This window comes from Theobroma cacao, chromosome 2, assembly GCF_000208745.1.
Source record: "Theobroma cacao cultivar B97-61/B2 chromosome 2, Criollo_cocoa_genome_V2, whole genome shotgun sequence".
NCBI classification, from domain to species: Eukaryota; Viridiplantae; Streptophyta; class Magnoliopsida; order Malvales; family Malvaceae; genus Theobroma; species Theobroma cacao.
This window is the reverse complement of record NC_030851.1, coordinates 3,676,389-3,696,005: the sequence shown is the minus strand read 5'-3', so window position 1 is coordinate 3,696,005 and position 19,617 is coordinate 3,676,389. Positions and strand designations below refer to the sequence as shown.

At 38.6% G+C, this 19,617-nt stretch overlaps 3 protein-coding genes across 5 annotated transcripts; all 3 read right to left on the bottom strand.

The window, feature by feature from the left end:
* LOC18607695 lies at window positions 95-2,455 on the bottom strand. 2 transcript variants are annotated; one of them, XM_007041975.2, is made up of 5 exons: window positions 2,145-2,455; window positions 1,862-2,031; window positions 1,242-1,305; window positions 532-601; window positions 95-412 (listed from the first exon to the last, which is right to left on the bottom strand). In XM_007041975.2, exons 1-5 carry the CDS (start codon window positions 2,320-2,322, stop codon window positions 301-303), a joined length of 594 nt encoding a protein of 197 aa, XP_007042037.2. In that variant the 5' UTR covers window positions 2,323-2,455; the 3' UTR covers window positions 95-300. The 2 variants fall into 2 exon arrangements, with proteins under 2 accessions (XP_007042037.2, XP_017970027.1); XM_018114538.1 differs by having other exon boundaries at window positions 1,862-2,024; window positions 2,145-2,448.
* LOC18607694 (zinc finger CCCH domain-containing protein 19) lies at window positions 3,293-14,741 on the bottom strand. The gene is made up of 10 exons (XM_007041974.2): window positions 12,933-14,741; window positions 12,767-12,846; window positions 10,664-10,836; window positions 8,408-9,329; window positions 8,177-8,304; window positions 7,695-7,754; window positions 7,531-7,581; window positions 7,094-7,164; window positions 5,721-5,872; window positions 3,293-5,633 (listed from the first exon to the last, which is right to left on the bottom strand). The coding sequence occupies exons 1-10, from the start codon at window positions 14,540-14,542 to the stop codon at window positions 3,478-3,480; spliced, it is 5,403 nt and encodes a 1,800-aa protein (XP_007042036.2). The 5' UTR covers window positions 14,543-14,741; the 3' UTR covers window positions 3,293-3,477.
* On the bottom strand, window positions 15,753-19,617 carry LOC18607693 (zinc finger protein GIS2). 2 transcript variants are annotated; one of them, XM_007041972.2, is made up of 4 exons: window positions 19,427-19,617; window positions 17,808-18,019; window positions 16,987-17,079; window positions 15,753-16,500 (listed from the first exon to the last, which is right to left on the bottom strand). In XM_007041972.2, the coding sequence occupies exons 2-4, from the start codon at window positions 17,930-17,932 to the stop codon at window positions 15,957-15,959; spliced, it is 762 nt and encodes a 253-aa protein (XP_007042034.1). In that variant the 5' UTR covers window positions 17,933-18,019; window positions 19,427-19,617; the 3' UTR covers window positions 15,753-15,956. The 2 variants fall into 2 exon arrangements, with proteins under 2 accessions (XP_007042034.1, XP_007042033.1); XM_007041971.2 differs by having other exon boundaries at window positions 19,407-19,608.

The following is a 19,617-nucleotide window of genomic DNA, read 5'->3' as shown; positions in this document are numbered from 1 at the left end:
TAGCAGGGTCTCAGTATGAAGTTAGGGCTATCTTTGTAACAATTACAGCTGCTTTGGAGGTGGCAGTTTATTATAGTATCAAAAGGTTGAGCTATGTAAATAAACAGGCTCCCATTGTTGGAGTGACTTCATATACTCAATTAAAAGGTGTTTATTACAACAGTCAAATGCTTCTTCCCCCCTGCTCTGAAAAGAGGGTACTTGATTTAATTCAAATTGGAGACAAAAAAACAGTAGAATCATTATAAGTTTGTATTAAGCTTCCCTCTCAAGTATATATCATAATTGTGCTCAGCAATCTCACTTTGGTCGCTTGTACAGAATGTCATCCAGACTTTCTTTTATGCGGTTTCCAATTTTATTCAGATTCTTGACAACACCTGCTGCAACAAGCCCCGCATTTCTCTTAAACCTGCATATTCAGTAATCAACAATTCAGGATTCTGGTCTTTTATTGGAAAATATATATTAGGCAGAAACACATAATTATCTTTTACGCATCAAGAATTTCCAATCTCAATCAGTGCTTGCCTGTTATAGTACTCGTCTCCTATTGACTGCGTTGACTTGTGGGTTTGAGGTTGAGGATGTCCGTGGATTTCTATAAAAGAGCAAATATAAAAGACCACATTATTAGAACAGAACATAAATCAGTACTCATCTCCAGCTCAAATCCTATGAATCAAATTGGTGGAAGACTGCCTGGATCGGTCTGCCCCTATTCTTATCTCCCTACCCTTAAATTTAACTATTTTCCCACTCTCTTCTATCTCTATTCTTTATTTCTCTCTCTTTTTCCCTCCCTTGTTCTGCATCACATATCTCCTCCTCAGAAGATGTTTCAAACAAATCACCACACCCAAACAACAAAAACTGTTGCTCCTACAAACTTTCTGATCACCAATTAAACTCCATCATCTCTGCTTCTACCTTCTTAATGAAATTGCATTCCTGAATCCCGTTTTTGGTCACACTTAACCTAAAACTTTTAGACTATAAAAGGTAATCCTCCAGATTTCTAACAGGTAATAAACTCCAGCCTCAGTCTCCTCTGCTACGATTATATCATCCACAAATAACATGCACCAAGAGATAACATCTAGAATATGTTCCTAGCAAGTTCCAGCAAGAACTAGTGCAAAGAGGGAAGGACTTGATGTATATTATTGGTGTAACATTATTCTCACAACTTCCTTAAAAAAAGAAAAAAAGACAAAATTTGAACTGAATGACTTCAATACCTTTGCTTTTATGGATATTGGCAGGAATATGGTCAGCAGATGCAGGTGTTCTGTCCAACAATACCTGAAGCAACAGATAACCATAGTGGAATATGATTTGACAGAAATATAACAGACATAAAGATAAGAATTTAACCACTTATATAAACATATTTTATAAGGGAAGAAATCTATTGAAAATATGTGAGATAATGCTCATCATCCATTTCACCATTTAGGAAAACCTAGATTTTTTTTACAGGTAAATCAACATATGATTGAGTAGCCATATCCACTATATTAATAGGTAATTTAAAAATCACCTGACATGAATGCAAACTAACCACATAAGAAATTTGAAATTCATAAATATTCATATAGACTGAGAATTGATGATTTCCTCCAACTGAGTCCTAAACCCTTTGAGCATAGGTATGCATGTAGCAACATACAAATCAATAGACAATAGACACCCTCCCTCCTCGTATACGAATTTGTTGCAAAAATTCACAACCTCCAAGCAATTCAAATACAAACTATACTAGTAGTAATACGTTGCCAAAACTCACAGTCTACAAGTTAGACAAATACAAAATATATGCATTTAGGAGGAGAAAGAACTAAAAGACGAGAGGAAATACCTCGAGACCGACACAGAATGGTAATTCAACTGGTTTATGAGCCTGATCAGTTGAGGAATCTTTGTTATCTAAGTAAACGGAGTAACCAACACAAGCATACTTGAAATCTGTAAGAGTGCGGCCTTCCTTGGAAGCTTCCAACTCAGATTCCCCAATCATGTAGCTGGGTACTATCATAAGCTTCATTCAGTACATATCATTTTTTTTTCCAAAATTTCAACAAATAAATCGAATAAATCAAAGCAATCAAACGAAACATAAGAAAAGAGTGTGAGAGAGAGACCTTGTTGGAGAGTCTTAGGGATGCCAACGCAGGTGGGGTTTCGGGATTTGGATTTAAGAGCCGAAGAGTAATAAAGGCATCCTTTGCATGATTTCCCCTTGGATCCTTGGCTTTGATTGTTTGAAGAATTAGGGTTTGGATTCTGGATTTCGCTCTTTGCGTCTTCTTTGTTGCTCATCGTTGGCTTTGATCGTTAGGATTATCTCTCTGCGTCTTGTATGTTACAATGACGGAGGAGGAGATTGGTCTACTGATACCGGCTCGTCCTAGGCCCTTCGTTTTTGGGCTCAAAAGAATTAGTGCTTGTTTGATTTTTTTTTTTTTTTTCAACTTATCTATCTTTAAAAAAAATTAAATTAAACTAAATTTTAAAAATCTTTAAAATTTTTTTTTAAAAAAAATAAATTTTANTTTTTTTTTCAACTTATCTATCTTTAAAAAAAAATTAAATTAAACATAAATTTTAAAAAATCTTTAAAATTTTTTTTAAAAAAAAATAAAATTTTAAACATAATTTTTTTCTTTTTTTAAAAAAAATATAAAAAACTTTTTAATTTTATTTTAAAAATATCTTTATATGTTAAATATAATTATAATATTATTTTTATAAAAAAAATCCTTTATAATAATTTTAATCAAAATTATAACTTATAAAAAAAATTTATCAAACAACTTTAATTTAATTTTAAATTTTTTTTAAAAGCTTTATAAAAATTTTTAAATTAAAAAAAATCAAATCAAATAACACTTAATTTAATTTTAAAAATTATTATTTTTATAAAAATTAATAATAATTTTTAAACTAAAAAAAAATTAAACCAAACAGGCATTGATCGACTTGTCTCCGAAAAACGTCTGCTCGGGTACTTGTTAAAGACAAGGTCAACCATCACTTGACACCTAGAGGCTAGAGCTGGCAAATTTGTCTTATTCGACTGTTGATTAATTACTAGACATGACAAAAATGAAGAATAAGTGGATTCAGGCCCATTTGATAAAATAGAGAAAACATGATCCTCGACCTCGCCATGGCAAGTGCTTAACCAGAAGCTTAGATAGCACCGTCCAGTCTCCATTCGGCACTTGGAGCCACATTTTGTAGTTTAGTAATCGAACATAGCCGCTTCACACTAACTGATATCAGAATAGGATGGAAATTATTGACTAAGGAGTTAGACTGACATTCCATTGTCATAAGGAAAACAAGAGGTGCTAAACTACAAAAGTTTTTACATGTATAAATCATCCAAAGATCTTATAACGTTAGGAAATTTTTAAATGGAATTTTACTGTACATATATAGCTACTCTTTGCTGCTCTAGATTGCCAAAATTTAAGTGTGCATGTAATCGCACGATGCCCCTTTCTTGCAGTGCCCACTTTCATGGAATTTGCACACTCTCTGCCCTTTAAAGGGAGACCTCGAAGAACCACCTCCACTGCCAAATGATGACTGTCGACTCCAAGGTTTGACCCCACCATACCCAGAATCACCACCCTGAGAACCCCTATCCCTTTGATTCGAGAACTTGTCTCCGTTGTGATTCTGTTCGTTTCCCCACATGCCTGAATTTCCAGAGGGCGCCACATAACCAGGATTTGCACTTCCTGGTGTTGCCCCTTGCCCAGGTGCAACCCATCCAGGACTCGTATTAACAACCGCAGGGCCTTGGCCAGGTGGTGCCCACCCTGGAATTGCATTCCCAGGAGCAGTCCAACCTGAATTTGCATTCCCTGGCATTTGTCCTTGGCCAGGTGCAGCCCAACTTGGATTCGGATTAACAGGTGCTGATCCCTGACTAGAAGCTCCCCAGTTAACATTTGGATTTGCAGGTACAGGTGCCCCCCATCCCATGTTTTGATTCCCTGGCATTGGCCCCCAACCAGTGCTCTGATTTCCTGGTGCCTGTCTCAGGACAGCACCTTGGTTATCTGCAACAGCCATACCCCAAGGTAGATTGGTTGGAGCAGGAAGCTGAACGTTTGACTGAACTGGAACAGTAGGCCTCCAAGAATCTGACGCCAGCATAGTTGGTTGGCCAGTAGGAAAATGTCCAGCAGGATTTCCTGTGCTTAAAGGAGCAGAATTTTGACCAGATTGTAATGCATCATTCCAGTGACCATAACTAGCAGGTTGAGGAGGCATGGCAAGTGAGGGATTTGGCTCTAGCTTCTGAGCTGAAGCATTTCCCCATGCTTGAGTTCCGGTTGCAGGTATAGAGGATGCAGCAACTACTTCTTGCCGCAAGACCGAGCCAGAACCCCATCCATGAGTTTCAAGAGAAGGATTATGAGAACTCACAGGTTGAACCAAATTCTGAAGAGATACACCTACATTTTTCATATCAGCACCTGAATTAATTGAAGCCTGAGCATTGACCTGTGTCCTGAGTGATTCACCTGACACTGCCATATGAGAATGCACTACAGGAGCAGCTGGGCTCTCACTCTCTGAAACAACAGTAGGAGGTTGCAGCCCTGAGGTAGCTCCTCGGAATGAATTGGCTACCGAAACAGAAACTGATGACTGAACAGGAGTAGGTGACCATTTGCTTTCAAACACTTGTCCCTTTGCCCCACCACTGGGATTTTGGTTTGGAGTGGGAGAAGGTAGATTTGTGTCAGAGCCCCATGCATCTCGAGAATACTTTGGCATCTCAAGTGAAGATGGGGCAGGTCTGCCTGTGGAAGAAGGGGCTTCAGTTTGAGATTTCCAACTTTCTACTGCAGATTGGCCTGATGAACTCAAAGTACGCTGAGGACTCCAAGCTACATGATTCTGATCAAACCTTGATCTTTCTCCAACTTGATTTTCCATTCCTTGTTTCAGGGTTGCTCCAACACCACTCCCATACAAGGCCACCTGAGCCTTTGGAAAGCTGTTATCTGCTACTGGAGGGTCTTTCTGAAACTTTCCAACCAAAGCATCAGTCAGAAGTATAGAATCATCTTGCTTCTCAGTAGTTCTCCAAATTTTTAACTCAGCAGGGAAATATCCAGTGTCATTCCATTTCCGCAGCTGCACCATTGAAAATGGTCCTTGGACCTTGCCAGATGGATCCTGGTAACGCCAAATCTTCTCCGTTTCATTAATTTGGACAGCAGCCGTTACTCCTGTAGATAGAGGTGTAGGTGAAATTTCTGACACAACCTTTGAAGAAGGTTCCTGTGTTACAACAGAGTGGGTATTCCTAGTGCCAATTTCTGAACTCAAAGCAGTTTTTGGCTTGTCCCAACTGTTTGGTTGTGTTTCTCTCTCCCGTCCTAGGTTCCATAAATTTTCATTCACCATCTCACCAGCTCCAACAGAATCATCCCCTTTGCTCATAAGTCCTTTATTAGATAAGTTCCTGCTTAATTCCCGATTCATGCTAGAATAATTTCTAGTTCCACTCCAAGAATCACTGGAACTGAGACCTCCCTTCCGGGGAGAAATTGGCTCCCTCCCTCTCCTGCTAAAGCCACTACCTCTTGGCCTCATATAGTTATCTGCATGAACCTAAAACATTGTCAAACTGAATGGCAAATACAAGACATAAGAGAGGACACTGAAAATTTTGACAAGGTAAAGAGGACCTTGTCTCTTATCATCTTCCCCTTCATCCTCTTCAGATTCATAACTAGGATCCATGTTAGGGTCTACATGTATCTCTGGAATCTCCTCTAATCTACGCTGTCGCTCCTCAGGTGTCTTTAAAATCTGCAACTTCTCTACACATTCTCTAAGCGTGAACACAAGTCAAGGAATACATTGAAATTGTTTTGGACACAAACAGCCAATTCATTAGAAAGAAATATATTATGCACATAGAAACTTTAGACGAATTCACCAACCAATATGAAATTCTAATTATAGTTAGATTCAAAATTATTTTTTTTTACAAGTTCAATTCATCACTCAGACGTATGAAAGGTATCCTACAGCAGCTACATTCAAGAAGTCCTTCCAGTTTTTTATTTAGAACAACGCAAACAACAATTTTTTCAGATTGCCCACACAATGAGGCTTATGCAGTATTAGTACTTTTTTGAGGCCAAAACCAAAAACAAATGGGCTTAGATTTCAAATGAAAGAGAAACTGACAACCCACACCACAGAGTTTGTAGGGGCATTGGTTTAAAAACAACTGTAACTAAACATGAATCCCACCACAATCTAACCAAACTAATAGAACAATAGAGAGGAAGACTAGCACAAAGATTACCATGAATTGAACATGAAAGATAGAGATTGATAAGCATTGAATTACAGCAAACTGCACCTTCATTATTCACATAGATAGCTTAGATTGTTCAAAAAATTATCTTAGCATATTGAATCTATCACTTAAAAAGCTTAAGCAAGCTTGAAGTCCCTTGTAAGAATATGTGACCATGATTATTGGATCATTAAACACTCAGTAGCCACATAAACATCCTTAACATTATGCTTCATAACTATGAGGGAATGGGAGGCGAGGAAACAGAAAGAGAGCGTAAGGTTTCGGTTCTTTGGATTGCTTAAAATCACAGAGGGCAAGGAAAGGGAGGGGTACATCACCAAACTTGTTTGATTGACAAGTGGAACCAGAAAAAATTGATAAATTTTTGCATCCTTTGACAATTATATACTTTATAAGTAATAATAAAATGTTAAAATAAGAGCAATTTTGTCTGAACAGGAAAGTACCTTTATCGAGGAAACCTTCTCCACCAAATTCCCCAATTTGGAGAAAAAAAAATAAAGGTCTCTAAGGTTTTGGGAGGATATCTCCCCCTTTCTGTGTAAAGATGTTCTGAACAAGGGTAAGGCTACCACTCCTCCCTTCCCTCAATCCAGAAATCACAGTCAAGCCTCATAGCAAACCACAACAAATGTCAGAAGAATGCCATAAGCCATAAAAAAAATGTAGACAAGCATCCAACTGTTGGATAATAGAACAGATAATAAAATTACGAGTAAAGGATATTCCTTTCTATGTCCTTTTTCACTGGCTCGATCACGAAGATGACTGAGACGCATTATCTCTGATTCCAACCACTGCATTGTGATAACAGAGGAACTCAAATTATTCTTTTTTTCTAAACAAAAGGCCACAAATACTGATATTAACATACCAATTAAACCAGTCAAGAGGATCAATTTCCGGATTAACAAATATTGTGAACCATTTTTGCATATGATCCATATTTTAGAAATTTACTTTTTTTCAGATGCCTTTCTTTTTTGTACACAATATCATACTTAATCAAGACTAGCCAACAGGTAATGGTGTACGTGATGCATTTCAAGATTGCAGAACATACTAATTAAACATTCTCCACAGATAAAAATATTGTATGTGTGCATTTGTGTCTACATATATACACATATACAATAACCCTAGTTCAAAAGAAAGATATTTACATCTTTGACTCTGACTGCCTGGATTGCCATGGCCTTTTCCTGTATATCTCCCTGCAGCAACCAATTGATCTTCTAAAAATGACTCCCAATGAAATTTAAAAGAAAAACAAAGATAACTATTCAATAGTATATAAAAATGTGATAAACTAAAACTGAAAAATTACCACAGTCAGCCTGTTGATAAGTCCACACTTTATGCTCTGGCGCAGCCGCTTGCATTCATCCTAACAGATCAGGCAACTTAGCATTATTTTTAAAAGAAATAAGATTTCAATATAAATAAACAAAACAAGATACTGGCCCAACATGATTTGATAATATAACACGCTAAAAATACTGCTGATATTTTGATGCCTTCTATTTTGCTTCATGAACAAGAGAAATAGATTTTCTTTTACAAGCAAAAGAAATAAAATTAAACAAGCCTCTAAGTGTCTAAGCGATAACTTATGAAAAAGTTTTAACACAGATATATTTGACAAGTGTCTAAAAAGCAAAGTCTCAATATCTAAACTAAAAATTTTCAGATAAGATCATATTTACTTTATTCAGAGAAAAAGATACAGAACTCCCCTTATCAAAGATGCAGATGGAAATTGACAAAAGGAAATAATAACATGTAATTCCATGTTCAGCTAATAATTACCTCAGTGAACTCTTGATTTGATATAATATCAATCGATATGATCTCTGTCTTATTTAAATTTAAAATCTCAAGTAGAAAATCAGTTGTTCTTTTGCCAACTCTATATGTTTCAGCAACTTTGTTTGTACCTGTACAGCATATAGTTAATGCATTTAACAATCTTATGAGATTTTGTTACTAGTGTATTGAAGTCAAAAACATGCAAAGATAGACAGTTATCCAAGTATTTACCAACAACTTGCACTAGTCTATACAAATCTTGCTTTTGACCAGCACCAGATATTCTTATTCTCACAAAAGAACCAACAACCTTGTCATGGAATGTTTCAGTATCTTCGATCAAATCCTCCACCAAATTACGTCGCAAATATATTAGATTGATATTATGCATATCAATGGCAGCATAATCATCTAAATTAGATTGAAGTCCCCTTGCATCACCCTTTTTACGTGTTTTACGTTTCTTATCTTTTCCAGTCTTAGTCATAGCATCAGAGTTCCAATCAGCCTCTAGTTGATTAGCTTCAGCATCAACAACACTCCCTTGAATTTCATCTGTCTGAGAATCCTCCTTTGTGAAAAAGATGTGGGGGTCAAGAAGATTTAACATTTCAATATGCCCCACTCTTGGTTTCCCAAACAGACTTTTAAGCCTTGTGTCACAAATGACATAAGACTTATTGCGACGATCTCGAAGTTTATGCTTTTGAATGTAATCCAGTATAAGTTGACTTAGTTCCATTCGAGATAAAACAGATTTGTCACCATTTCTCATGTGCATAACAACTTCCAAAAGCTCTTTTGATGCCCACTCAGCACTTTCATCTGTAGATGCCCCTTCACCACTAGCTGTCACTGTGCTTGGTGAATCACCCTCCCTTGCACGTGACTTTGATTGACTCCTCGTCCTTCTTCGCTTGGAAGCAGTTACTTCAGCATTCCCAGAAGAACCATCCGAGCCAGACCCTCCACCATCATTAAAATCATGTTCATCAGGTGATTCCTGTTTAGCAGCACGACCTTCAGATCCTTTCCAGGGATTCTTAGCCTGAGCAAGTTCATCTGAAGTTATTGATAATCTCCTTTTTAAATCAATCCAGTAATCCTTGAATAGATATTCCCAGCTACTTTTGTCATCAAAATTTACTTGTGCCTGCAAAATAAACAACAAACAACAATGGCGAATGAAAAAAGGGAAAATTTCCAATAAATTTAAGAAAGGGAAAAACAAAGGAGAGGTATTTGTGAAAATAAATCCTCTAATTTACAGCCCCAAAACCCCAAACAAGGAATGAATCAACAATCATATGTGAATACAGCTACAAAATACTTGGCTATGACTGTTAAATTTAATTACTGAATTAGCAGAAACATGAATACATGCTTCTTGATATCCCTTTTAGCCTCAATCTGAAAGATTTTAACATATGATTTTGTCCAGTCTTGTCCACTTTCACTTACAAAGCAGAAATTGAAGGTTACAACTGAAAACAATGCCAATAAGAAGGGCAAGAGGCTAGTATAGAATTTCTTGACACAGCATAATAATTCAAATGCAATGATTATTTGTTCTCAAAAATTATGAAACATTTACAGCCCAGAGTTGCATGCAATAAAGAAACATAGACCACTAAACAGACTATATCGAAAAGAGACACTCACAGCAAAAACAATAGAACCAAAATATTTGCAGTGAACAGAATGTCCAAAGAATTGCAACAAACCCCCACACCCCCACCAAATACCCAGAGAGAAAAGAGAGAGCTCGAGAATGATATTTATAACTTTGACATTATGTGAAGGAAGAAAGGCAACTTTATAAATTGCCGTATTACTTATTTACAACTTACCAAACAATCATAAGCCTATTAGCCCAAAAACTATCCAGAGAAACTAAAACTTCAAACAGAATAGCTACAGCAAGAACAATCAAGAAAAGTGCAGAACTGGTTTCAAATATCAACTTCCAACTATCGATTAAAATCACGGAAGTATACTGCAAATGAAGAAGACAACACAAGAAGTTGAACATACTTAATGCACAGCACCCCACACCCCACCAACCACCCAGAGAGGACAAAAATGATCTCAAAAATGATATTTATAATTTTGACATTATGTGAAAGAAGAAAGATGAGGCTATGAATTGCCAAGTTACATATTTACAACTTTCCACACAATCATAAGCCTATTAGCCAAAATAGTATCAAGAGAAACTAAAACTTCGAACAGAATAGCTAAAGCAGAGCAATCGAGAAAAGTGGAGAAATAGTTTCAAACATCAGCTTCCAACTATCAATTAAAACTATGGAAATGTACAGCAAATGCATAAGACAACAGCAGGAGTCATGCATACTTAATGTGCAACAAAAAAATCAAGCTGTCAATATTTCAAAAAGTACAAATAAAGGAAGATAGCAAATGTAAAGAATAAATACATAAAATAATAAAAATAAAAGATTATAATAATAACATTTCTTTGTTTACCTGCTCATTCCTTTCAATCAACATGATAAGATTCATGCATGACTCACAGAGGCCTTTGTTGCCCCTAACAGATAGGATTACAGCATCTTTGATGCATCCCTTGCATAAGGAAAAGGTACATGTGTAACACATATAATAGGCATTCTTCTTACAGTTGCTGCACAGATGCCAACCTAATTCACAGAAAGAACATTACTCAAATTAGATAGAGATATAAAACACAATGTAATAGACTTGTTGTATATCATGCCTGCAACACTGTAACAGAACGTAAAACCAACCAAGCAGTGACATAAATACAGGCAAACAAGAGGAAATTCATGGAAGCAAATTCTGAGATATCCCTAATTGCATATGCACCCTTGCACCTTGAACAAGCAGACTTGCATCATCAAGAATTCTAGAACTTATACACCCAGCCTATTACTTTCTCAAGACATAAAATGGAAAAATCTAGGCAACTGTTTGACAAATACAAGCTGCAAAAATGGAATAATCTTGAACATACACATATTATAAACCCCGATTTTCACTCACTATAGAATGTTCATCATTTTGGGGTGAACTCAAAGCGTATACACACAGGCACATGGCATGTTAGTCACTAGTAAATTGCACCTCAAAACCTGGCTTACCTTACCTAATGTCTCCTGAAATTAATAAAAACAGTTCTGGCTATTGCTCATTCAAGAAAAAAGAAATAATTTACTAAAGAAATATTGCAAGGCAATTCCCCCTCAAAGTTTCCCTTCTACGATTTTTCTTTCATTTCTTCACATAAAAAACATTACTCCTTATTGCTCCTTCTCATACTAATGAGAATTTAAATGTTAAGCTTTCTCAAGGAAAAGGGCATTGCTTAAAGTTACAAAAGAGAAGAAATGAAAATTTCTAAGAAAAAGTAAGACCTTAATCCAAAAGATTTGCCCAGTGCTTGCAAAACAGTATCCTCCAGCCCCATAATCAATTGAGACAAGTTACTGAAATTGTAAGTTCTTATTCCTTTCTATGCATTGCCATCATAAACAAAAGACATGTATTTCCTGTTGGTTCAAGTAAAGTGCATTTAGGGCAGATCTATATTGCCTTTGTAAAGATAGCTATAAGTTATTCTCAGTCAACTTTACATAAAAAAACAATTGACCCAAAGTCCAATTCAGCACCCATTACATTCCATGAGAAATTTGAACAGTACTAAGCAGTGTGACATTCACAACTTTGAAGATGCCAAATATATCATTATTGGCCCCTACTGCACATTGAGCATGCAAGTGCACGTCTACCACTTATACATGAAACTCAACCATGTTGCAGATGCCACAACTGGTGCTATGATTTCCCGTCCATTTATAAAGTCAAAGTACAGCAGTTGCATAGTTTTGTGCTTACGTCTACACAAAGCTATCAGCATGGCTGGAAACCAAAATGCTCCCATGATCTTGACAAGTTGTATTACAAATATACTGAGAGTATACTTGACAGCTCAGCCTTTGAGACCTTGTTGAATTTTTCATAAGCCAGGGGCATCTAATGGATAAAAGATGATCACATTCCAGGATAATAATTATAACGTGTACTTTCACTAGAAATCCAGGCATTGCCAATAGCAATTGCCTTGACATGGAATGATAGATGGCCCCTAATTACAGCAGAAAGATAGTGCGCTTCAAATGTTGTTTTGACAACCATTAAACCAATTTGAGGAGAATACAAAACTTAAACGGTGAGCTGGGCAAAACTGGAGATTGAACTTCCTGTGCCTTCACAAAAGCCCCACTCCAGCAAGCTTCACTGTCATGTAAATCAAACCTTTTGCAAAGAAAAGAAGTAAAAAATTCAATAATGATGCAATTTAAATAAGAACAGAGAAACTGAGGCACAGTTCAAAGATTTAGGTGCTCAAGTTCCCAAATCAGTATCAGCCAACTAGTAAACATCAATCTTTTTTCCTCTAATTGCAAAAACTAATCATTAAAGCACATGGCACTCCCATAATACAAGATAAAACATCACTACCATAACAAGCAACATTTCTCACAAGACCTCAAAATAAAACTCAGATATTAAAAGTTAAAGGGTGCAGACAGAAATACAGCAACTTACCACAATTCCATTTACCCTTAGCTCGAAAGAATGCCTCATCTCTACCAACACAAGCAGTGTGGTAAGCCTTAGGGCAACCCCTACGGAGGGACAAACACAGAAAGCAAAATATTAGGGCAATGAATCCGCAGGTAACACTGGCATGAAACAGCCTTTATAGGCTCACCTGCGGTCACAAAGCACAAGGTCACCACCGTCAAAGCAAATGAAACAGACATCCTCCTCCACCTTCTTCCTTGATGGAGCTCTTGCCAGAACCTTAGAATTTGAATTCTTTCCCCGCTTCCGCTTGCCACCACTGGCTTGACTAGCATCCTCCACCTCCTCTGTATCCTCTGTCTCCTCTGCTGCCTCCATTTCTACTTCTTCTGTCATGTCGAGCATCTCAGTGTCCTCAGCTGCTTCCACTCCCTCTGCTCCATCTCCCACATCTATCTCAGTCCCTTCTGCTTTCTCAACATCCTCTACTACATTTCCTGTCTCCGTACCTTCTGCCTTCTCTGATTCCTCCCCCGTCACTGTATCCACTTCAGCCATACCTGTTTCCCTCACTGCATTAGTATCCTCTAAATTTTCAGTTTGCTCAGACACATTACCCACCAATTGTTCTTCCAAACTTTGGCTTTTCTCAACCATGTCAACTACCCCTGTATCTTCCAGAATTTCATTTTGGTCTGCGAAATTAACCTCCTCTTTATCCTCCAGCAATTCCCTTTTCTCAACCAGGTCAGTAACCCTCGTTTCTTCCCCAATCCCAAATCGTTCTGCAACATCAACCATCAGTTTTTCCTCCAGCGATTCACTTTTCTCAACCATGTTAACCACCACTGTTTCTCCCAGAATCTCAGTTTGCTCCACCTCGTTATCCACCTGTTTCTCCTTCAGCATTTCCCTTTCCACAGCCACGCCAGCCACCTCACTTTCGTCCATAATTCCTGTTCTCTCCGTCATGTCAGCCAGGCCCGCTTCCTCCATAACCCCAATTTGCTCCGTCACAACACCCACCTCTGCCGCCTTAGCAATTCCCCTTTCCTCCACCACGTCAGCCACGCATGTTTCCTCCATAACCACAATTTGCTCTGTCACACCATCCACCTCTGCTGCCTCAGCAATCCCTCTTTCCTCCGCCACGCCAGCCACCTCTTTATCCTCTGGGGTGCTAATTTGGTCTTGCACATCATCCACCACCTTTTGCTCATTTCCCGCCTCCTCAGCCAACTCAGCAACTTGTCGCTCGGCCACAGCCACCTCAATCCCTTCCGCTGTTCCACCTCCGTCTGACAAGGCAGCCTTCTCCATTTCCTCCATCACATCATCCACCGCCGCATCCTCCGCCACGTCAGCTTTCTCCTCCTGTGCCACGTGGCCCTCCTCTCTGTCAACTACACCCTCATCTTCCCTATTACCGTCAATCGCAGATGAATCCTTTATTCCATCACCAGCATCCAACATCTCGTCCTTCTCCTCTCCAGCGATCAAATCCCCACCGCCCACTTCATCACGAACCGCCGCCTCGGGTTCCCGCGCTAGAACCACCGCCACATCAACAACTCCCTTGCCCTCACGTTCTTCCTCCTTTTCAGCAACAGGAGAAACCGCTGACGGTGCAGGTAGTCGCGACTCGTCCAACTCGGCAACGGACTCGAGCTCACATTGTGACCCATCGCTTTGACGCTGTAACTCGGAGGCCGTAGTTGTAGTCGCCGGGTTATCTTCCAATCGAAGAGAAGACTCAACGTTGGGGACGTGGAGAGGCTCTTCTTCCTCGGTGTCCATAGAAGAAAAAGATTAGGAAAATTAAAAATCGAGGGAAACCCTAGAGAATTGAGAGCCCTAGGGTTTTGAGTACGGGGTAAAACTTTAGGGGCGTCGTTTTTTGTTTTTTTTTTATATTTTTATTTTGCGAAATGAAAGAATCGGGGTCGAGAGATAGAGAGTAAGAGGGAAGAGAGATGCCCCCTTCGTTCGCAGGAGGAAAAACACTAGCTAGGCTATTTTTTTTGTTGGTGAGTGCCGGAATGACGATTATGTCCTAAAGTGCAATGACGTAATGACGAATATAACCCCCCGGGCCCTCGGCTTTATTGGACTCCTCAATCTTCGAAAGCCGATCCTCCCTGCCAGAGGTTATACAGTGATCACGGGTCCTTTGATAAACAAATCTTGACTGGATTTTGGGCCTTGCGATGGCCGCGATTGTTGGGCGGGCTTTTAAAACTGCATCCCCTTTTTTATGGTTTCATCCAAACTCTTTGTTAGATGCTCCTCCTAAACCCAGCACTGTTGCTTCTCATTGATTGTTTGTTGATTCTCCTGGTGTCAGGCTACTGATATGCAGGGGAACAAGACCTTCACATCAGGCTATTGAAAATTGAAGATCTGGCATTATTCTCTCGAATGGACTTGGGAGAGACTGCCCACGGAACTCGCTGCCAATAGAGGGACAACTTTTATGGCGGTTTTTAAGTTGAGAGAGCTTTGCCCCCAAAATATTCCTCAGTCAACGCCAGGAACACGATCACAAAATGGAATATCGTCTGTAGTATAAAAAAATTGAACATCTGGAACTCAAGCACATATCAAATTAAATTTCAATACCATAGCAAGTAATATCCATTCTATGATCAAAATCACAAAGACACTCATGTCCTACTATGTCAACCATAGCAAGCATTAACAGCTATTCAACTCGCCAATCTCGGGAAGCAGATGCTGTTCCATCTAAGGAATTGCAGTGGAAAGGAAAAGGTGGAATAATGTAAACCACCACCTGCAAAGAGCCCCATTCAAATCCTGGCAACCTATGAACCAAGAGGCCAATGACTACACACGTCCTGCAAATTTTGTATGCATGATAGGCAAAAGGCCTATGAAAGATTGGGAACTCTTATAAAGACCTGGAGAACCATGCTGGGGAAGCATTTTTGCTTTCAAAACTTGACACCATTGGCAGAGGATGCAATCCATCCAGGGAAACTCCATTGAGGAATCTACAAGCAGGGTTTGGTGGTAATAAATCTTTTATTCCAAACAATGCACCATAATCATAATGTTCTAAGAAAAATAATAAGTGCTTCACATCGACTCCGGCAATTACTACACTAAAATCCAAAATTAAGTCTATCTAGTTCCAAACCTTCAATCAACAAGTAAAGCATAACACTAATTGCCAAGGACTTAAGCCGCGTCATCAGTACCTCCGAGGATAACGGTCCATATACCTCCCAGAAGGGCACTCATATGCCATGTGTCCTCTTCCACCACAGTTGTGACAGATCATCAAAGGGCCCATGCACTCGCGACTCATATGACCAAGCTGATGGCAGTTTCGACACACAATATCTCGATGGTCTCGGTAACCACCACTGCGACCACCACCACCTCGATCTCCAATAATGTTGGCTTTCGGGCATTGCCTTGCTACATGTCCAGCTACATTGCACAAGTTGCAGATGGGATCATTTGTACAGTCACGTGCCAAGTGACCTGGCCTTCTACAGTTGTTGCACGCCTTGTCATTTGTACAATCAGCTGCAATATGACCAGGCTTATAGCAATTATTGCATAACCTCACATCCCCAGGTGGCATTGGGGGTGCTGTGCAGTCTCTGGCCCGATGTCCAGCCTTCCCACAGGTGTGGCAGATTCCCTCATTTGGACAATTGCTAGCTGTGTGGCCAGGTTCACGACAATTCCAGCATAGAGACTTGGTCGTGCATTCTGAAGCAATGTGCCTGTTCAAATAGTTCATGCATGGTTAGAACAGCTCTGCAACAATTACAAGAACCATCAATAAGAGAATAAGCTCCTAAAATAAAAGCAGCAGAGCTGGGCGTTGCAGCTACTTAAAAAAGACACTACAAGATTATTCACAAGACGAGAGATGACAAGGAATTAACATATAGCATTGGAACTTCCACAATTACACCTAGTTTATATGCTTGAAGCACTCATTCCAAAAAATGAAACAAAAGAAGAGGGAGAAAATTAATCCAAAGTACAAAGCACAAAAAACACACGAATTTGAAATATGTAGCATGCCAATGCAGGATAAAACTAGCTAAAAAGAACTACTATTGACAGAAAATTACATGTTTAGACACCTTGAAAATAAAAATTTCATATAAAAGATTAACCAGACAAAAGAACTGCTAACTTGACTAAACTCAAAAGATCTATAAGATTCCGTTTTAACCACAGGGGAAGAAGAAGGTTCTTACCCAGGGAGATTACAATTGTGACAAATTGCCACATTAGGGCACTCTCTAGCGTAGTGACCTGGTCGTTTGCAGTTCTTGCATAGATTGTTTTGACTGGAAATAAAAGAGAAACACAGTTAATATTCCAAAGATTGGCAGATAAATATTCTTTAAGAAAATTCTGACAGACAACAAAATATATGCATAAATGTACAAAAAAGGAAAGGAAAGGGAAAGTGGGCTCAGTACCAGGAAAATTATGAGATATACCCATCCCAGCAGAAAGCAGAAAAACAAAGTAAAACCTCTTAAAGAAACAAGTGAACAAAAACCTAACCTCACGCCAAACATGCTGAAAAACTACTGACATAAAAGATCATACACATTACATGATAAACACCACATTCATATAATGAAGAACACCCTAATATAGAGCCAGGGGAGTTCAAAATATGCTCTTAATCATCATCTTATTGAATCATAAAACATAATCATGTTATAGCCTATAGGTTCATTTTCAGTTTGAAATGGAGTGACAAATTTTGCAGACCCAAAATGTCTTCATTCTCCTGCCATGACTTAACACACTTGAGAAAAATGGGCTCCTTTATTTGTGAGACCAAGTAAATTCCCAGAAAAAAATAGCTCATATTGAAAAATTACATGCAGACCTATGTACCTTTCTCTAAGGATTCATCACATTCAATATTCTTTAAAGATTTACATTACAATTAAAAGAAAGAAAGAAAACTTTTTAAGAACGATACATTAACACATCTTTCCTCAGGCCACTTAACTTGCTGAGGAAAGATAATTAACTAAATGATTGAAAATTAGAAAACCTGAAACCCCGACGGGACTCCCTCCTGTAGGGTGCATTACGGTAAGAAAAGCGATCAGATCGGATCTTACGATCCATGGGGCTCCGGCTCCTGCTCCTGCTTCGGCTCCGGCTGTCTGAACTCATGTTCAAACTTATGTTTATCAACACCTACCACCACCGATCAGCAAAAACACCACCTCAACCAGCACACTAACTGCTGCTGCCTCCTCCCTGTCCACAGTACAACCACACACCCATCATCATCCATGAGCCATATCAAACCTCTCACTATTCCCTCCAAAACATAAACACCAAATCCCAAGAGTAAAACACATAACAGTCAACAAGCAACCCATCTTATATCAATTACAAACCACTCAATTCAGCACCAAGCACTTGATGACCCCACACCTCAACCAAATTCCTCATGAAAAGTTCAACCATCTCTTGAAAATAGTCATCACCCGAGTATACATCAGAAAGTCATAAACAGACACAAAAACTCCAATTCACAACCATCCATCCACGCTAGACAGACAAAGTTCATTGGGCAGTCTCCAAGAGATGATAAAAAGAGAAAAATGGAGGCAACTTGTTAACTATGAAAAAAGGTAATGGCAGATTGAAGAGGAGTTTCTCTGTCGATAAGGAAAACCTGTCGTGGTTCAAAAGAGAAAACAAGGAGAATGAAGAGAAATACATAAGATAGAAAATACACTAAGAAACATGCTCTTAATTTCTCTCTGAGACTTTCAACTTTAATTGTAAAAATAAGAATTTGAAAAGTGGGGATTACTGGAGCCCTCTAGGTGGTTGGAAAGCGGAAAAAAAAAGTCAGTTTATTAGTTTGCATAGGGAGATATTCCGTGTGAAAACCAGGGAACAAACTAGTAAATTTCCATTTCCAGGTTTAAGAACCTCTGCTGAATTGCCTCCTCCTCAATTACCCTCATCCTCTGAAATTATTTCCCACCCAGACTCCTTTATCTTCCCCACAAGGACTCCAAACCCAGCAACAAATACCCACTTCTCCATACATCGAGAAGTGACTTAGTAACAACCATTGACACAATCTTAATACCAACCATTTTAAATAGGTCAGTGCCTTAGTAACATGCCATTATATTCAACCCAACAAAGATAAATCAAATACACTTCAAACCTTACAAAAAGAAAAGCCAATAGACTCTTTAAAAATACGAGTAACCAACTAAGCGTAACAACAAATGCAAAACCATTGACAATTCATAGAAACAATAACCTTTTTAAATTTTAACCTGCTCCTACAGCTGTAAGAGTGAAGCGATGGGACTAGCATTTCTTTTTCTCTTAATTTCATGTTGCTCGAATTTGCATGAAGATAAAGATGATAGTAACCCATTATCGTAGTAACAGAAATTCAAACCTCTAAAAGCAATGATTTGATACAAACTGAAGATATAGCTTAAATTTCAGATTTCAATCGCAGACCAACCACGAAAACAGCAATTACAAGATTCGGGGCAAAATTAACCGAAACCCAAAGAACATAGAAGAAATTGAAAAGATAAAGCGAGAAATACCCTAACCCTAGCAGAAGGAACCAAAACGAAATCAAATAGTAGAGTCAAAGGAATACCAAAAGAAGAAAGTAAGAACCTGACGTTACTGGGCGCAGTTTAACCGTTTCGTACGGCTAAGGCCGAGAAGGAAATGAAAAATGTTAAAGGAAAACTGTACGGACCACCCCCAAATTTTTGCGCTTGGTGAGAGTGGGATTTCGATGAGGACGAACAGCCGCTAATAAGAGGCGTCCTTTCTGCAGCGAGGGTAAAATCAGAAATGGCTGT

Bases quoted from the DNA above. Each gene is read 5' to 3' on its own strand.
- LOC18607695 (XM_007041975.2), bottom strand. From the start codon at position 2,322: ATGAGCAACAAAGAAGACGCAAAGAGCGAAATCCAGAATCCAAACCCT. The intron at 2,032-2,144 runs GTCTCTCTCTCA...AGCTTATGATAG, and splicing joins CCCTAAGACTCTCCAACAAG to TACCCAGCTACATGATTGGG. The intron at 413-531 runs GCAAGCACTGAT...CTGAATATGCAG, and splicing joins GGAGACGAGTACTATAACAG to GTTTAAGAGAAATGCGGGGC.
- LOC18607694 (XM_007041974.2), bottom strand. From the start codon at position 14,542: ATGGACACCGAGGAAGAAGAGCCTCTCCACGTCCCCAACGTTGAGTCT. The intron at 12,847-12,932 runs GTGAGCCTATAA...GTCCCTCCGTAG, and splicing joins CTTGTGCTTTGTGACCGCAG to GGGTTGCCCTAAGGCTTACC. The intron at 7,755-8,176 runs GTAATTATTAGC...CTGATCTGTTAG, and splicing joins CAAATCAAGAGTTCACTGAG to GATGAATGCAAGCGGCTGCG.
- LOC18607693 (XM_007041972.2), bottom strand. From the start codon at position 17,932: ATGAGTTCAGACAGCCGGAGCCGAAGCAGGAGCAGGAGCCGGAGCCCC. The intron at 17,080-17,807 runs GTTTTCTAATTT...TTTTATTTCCAG, and splicing joins GAGTCCCGTCGGGGTTTCAG to TCAAAACAATCTATGCAAGA. The intron at 16,501-16,986 runs GTAAGAACCTTC...CTATTTGAACAG, and splicing joins CACAATTGTAATCTCCCTGG to GCACATTGCTTCAGAATGCA.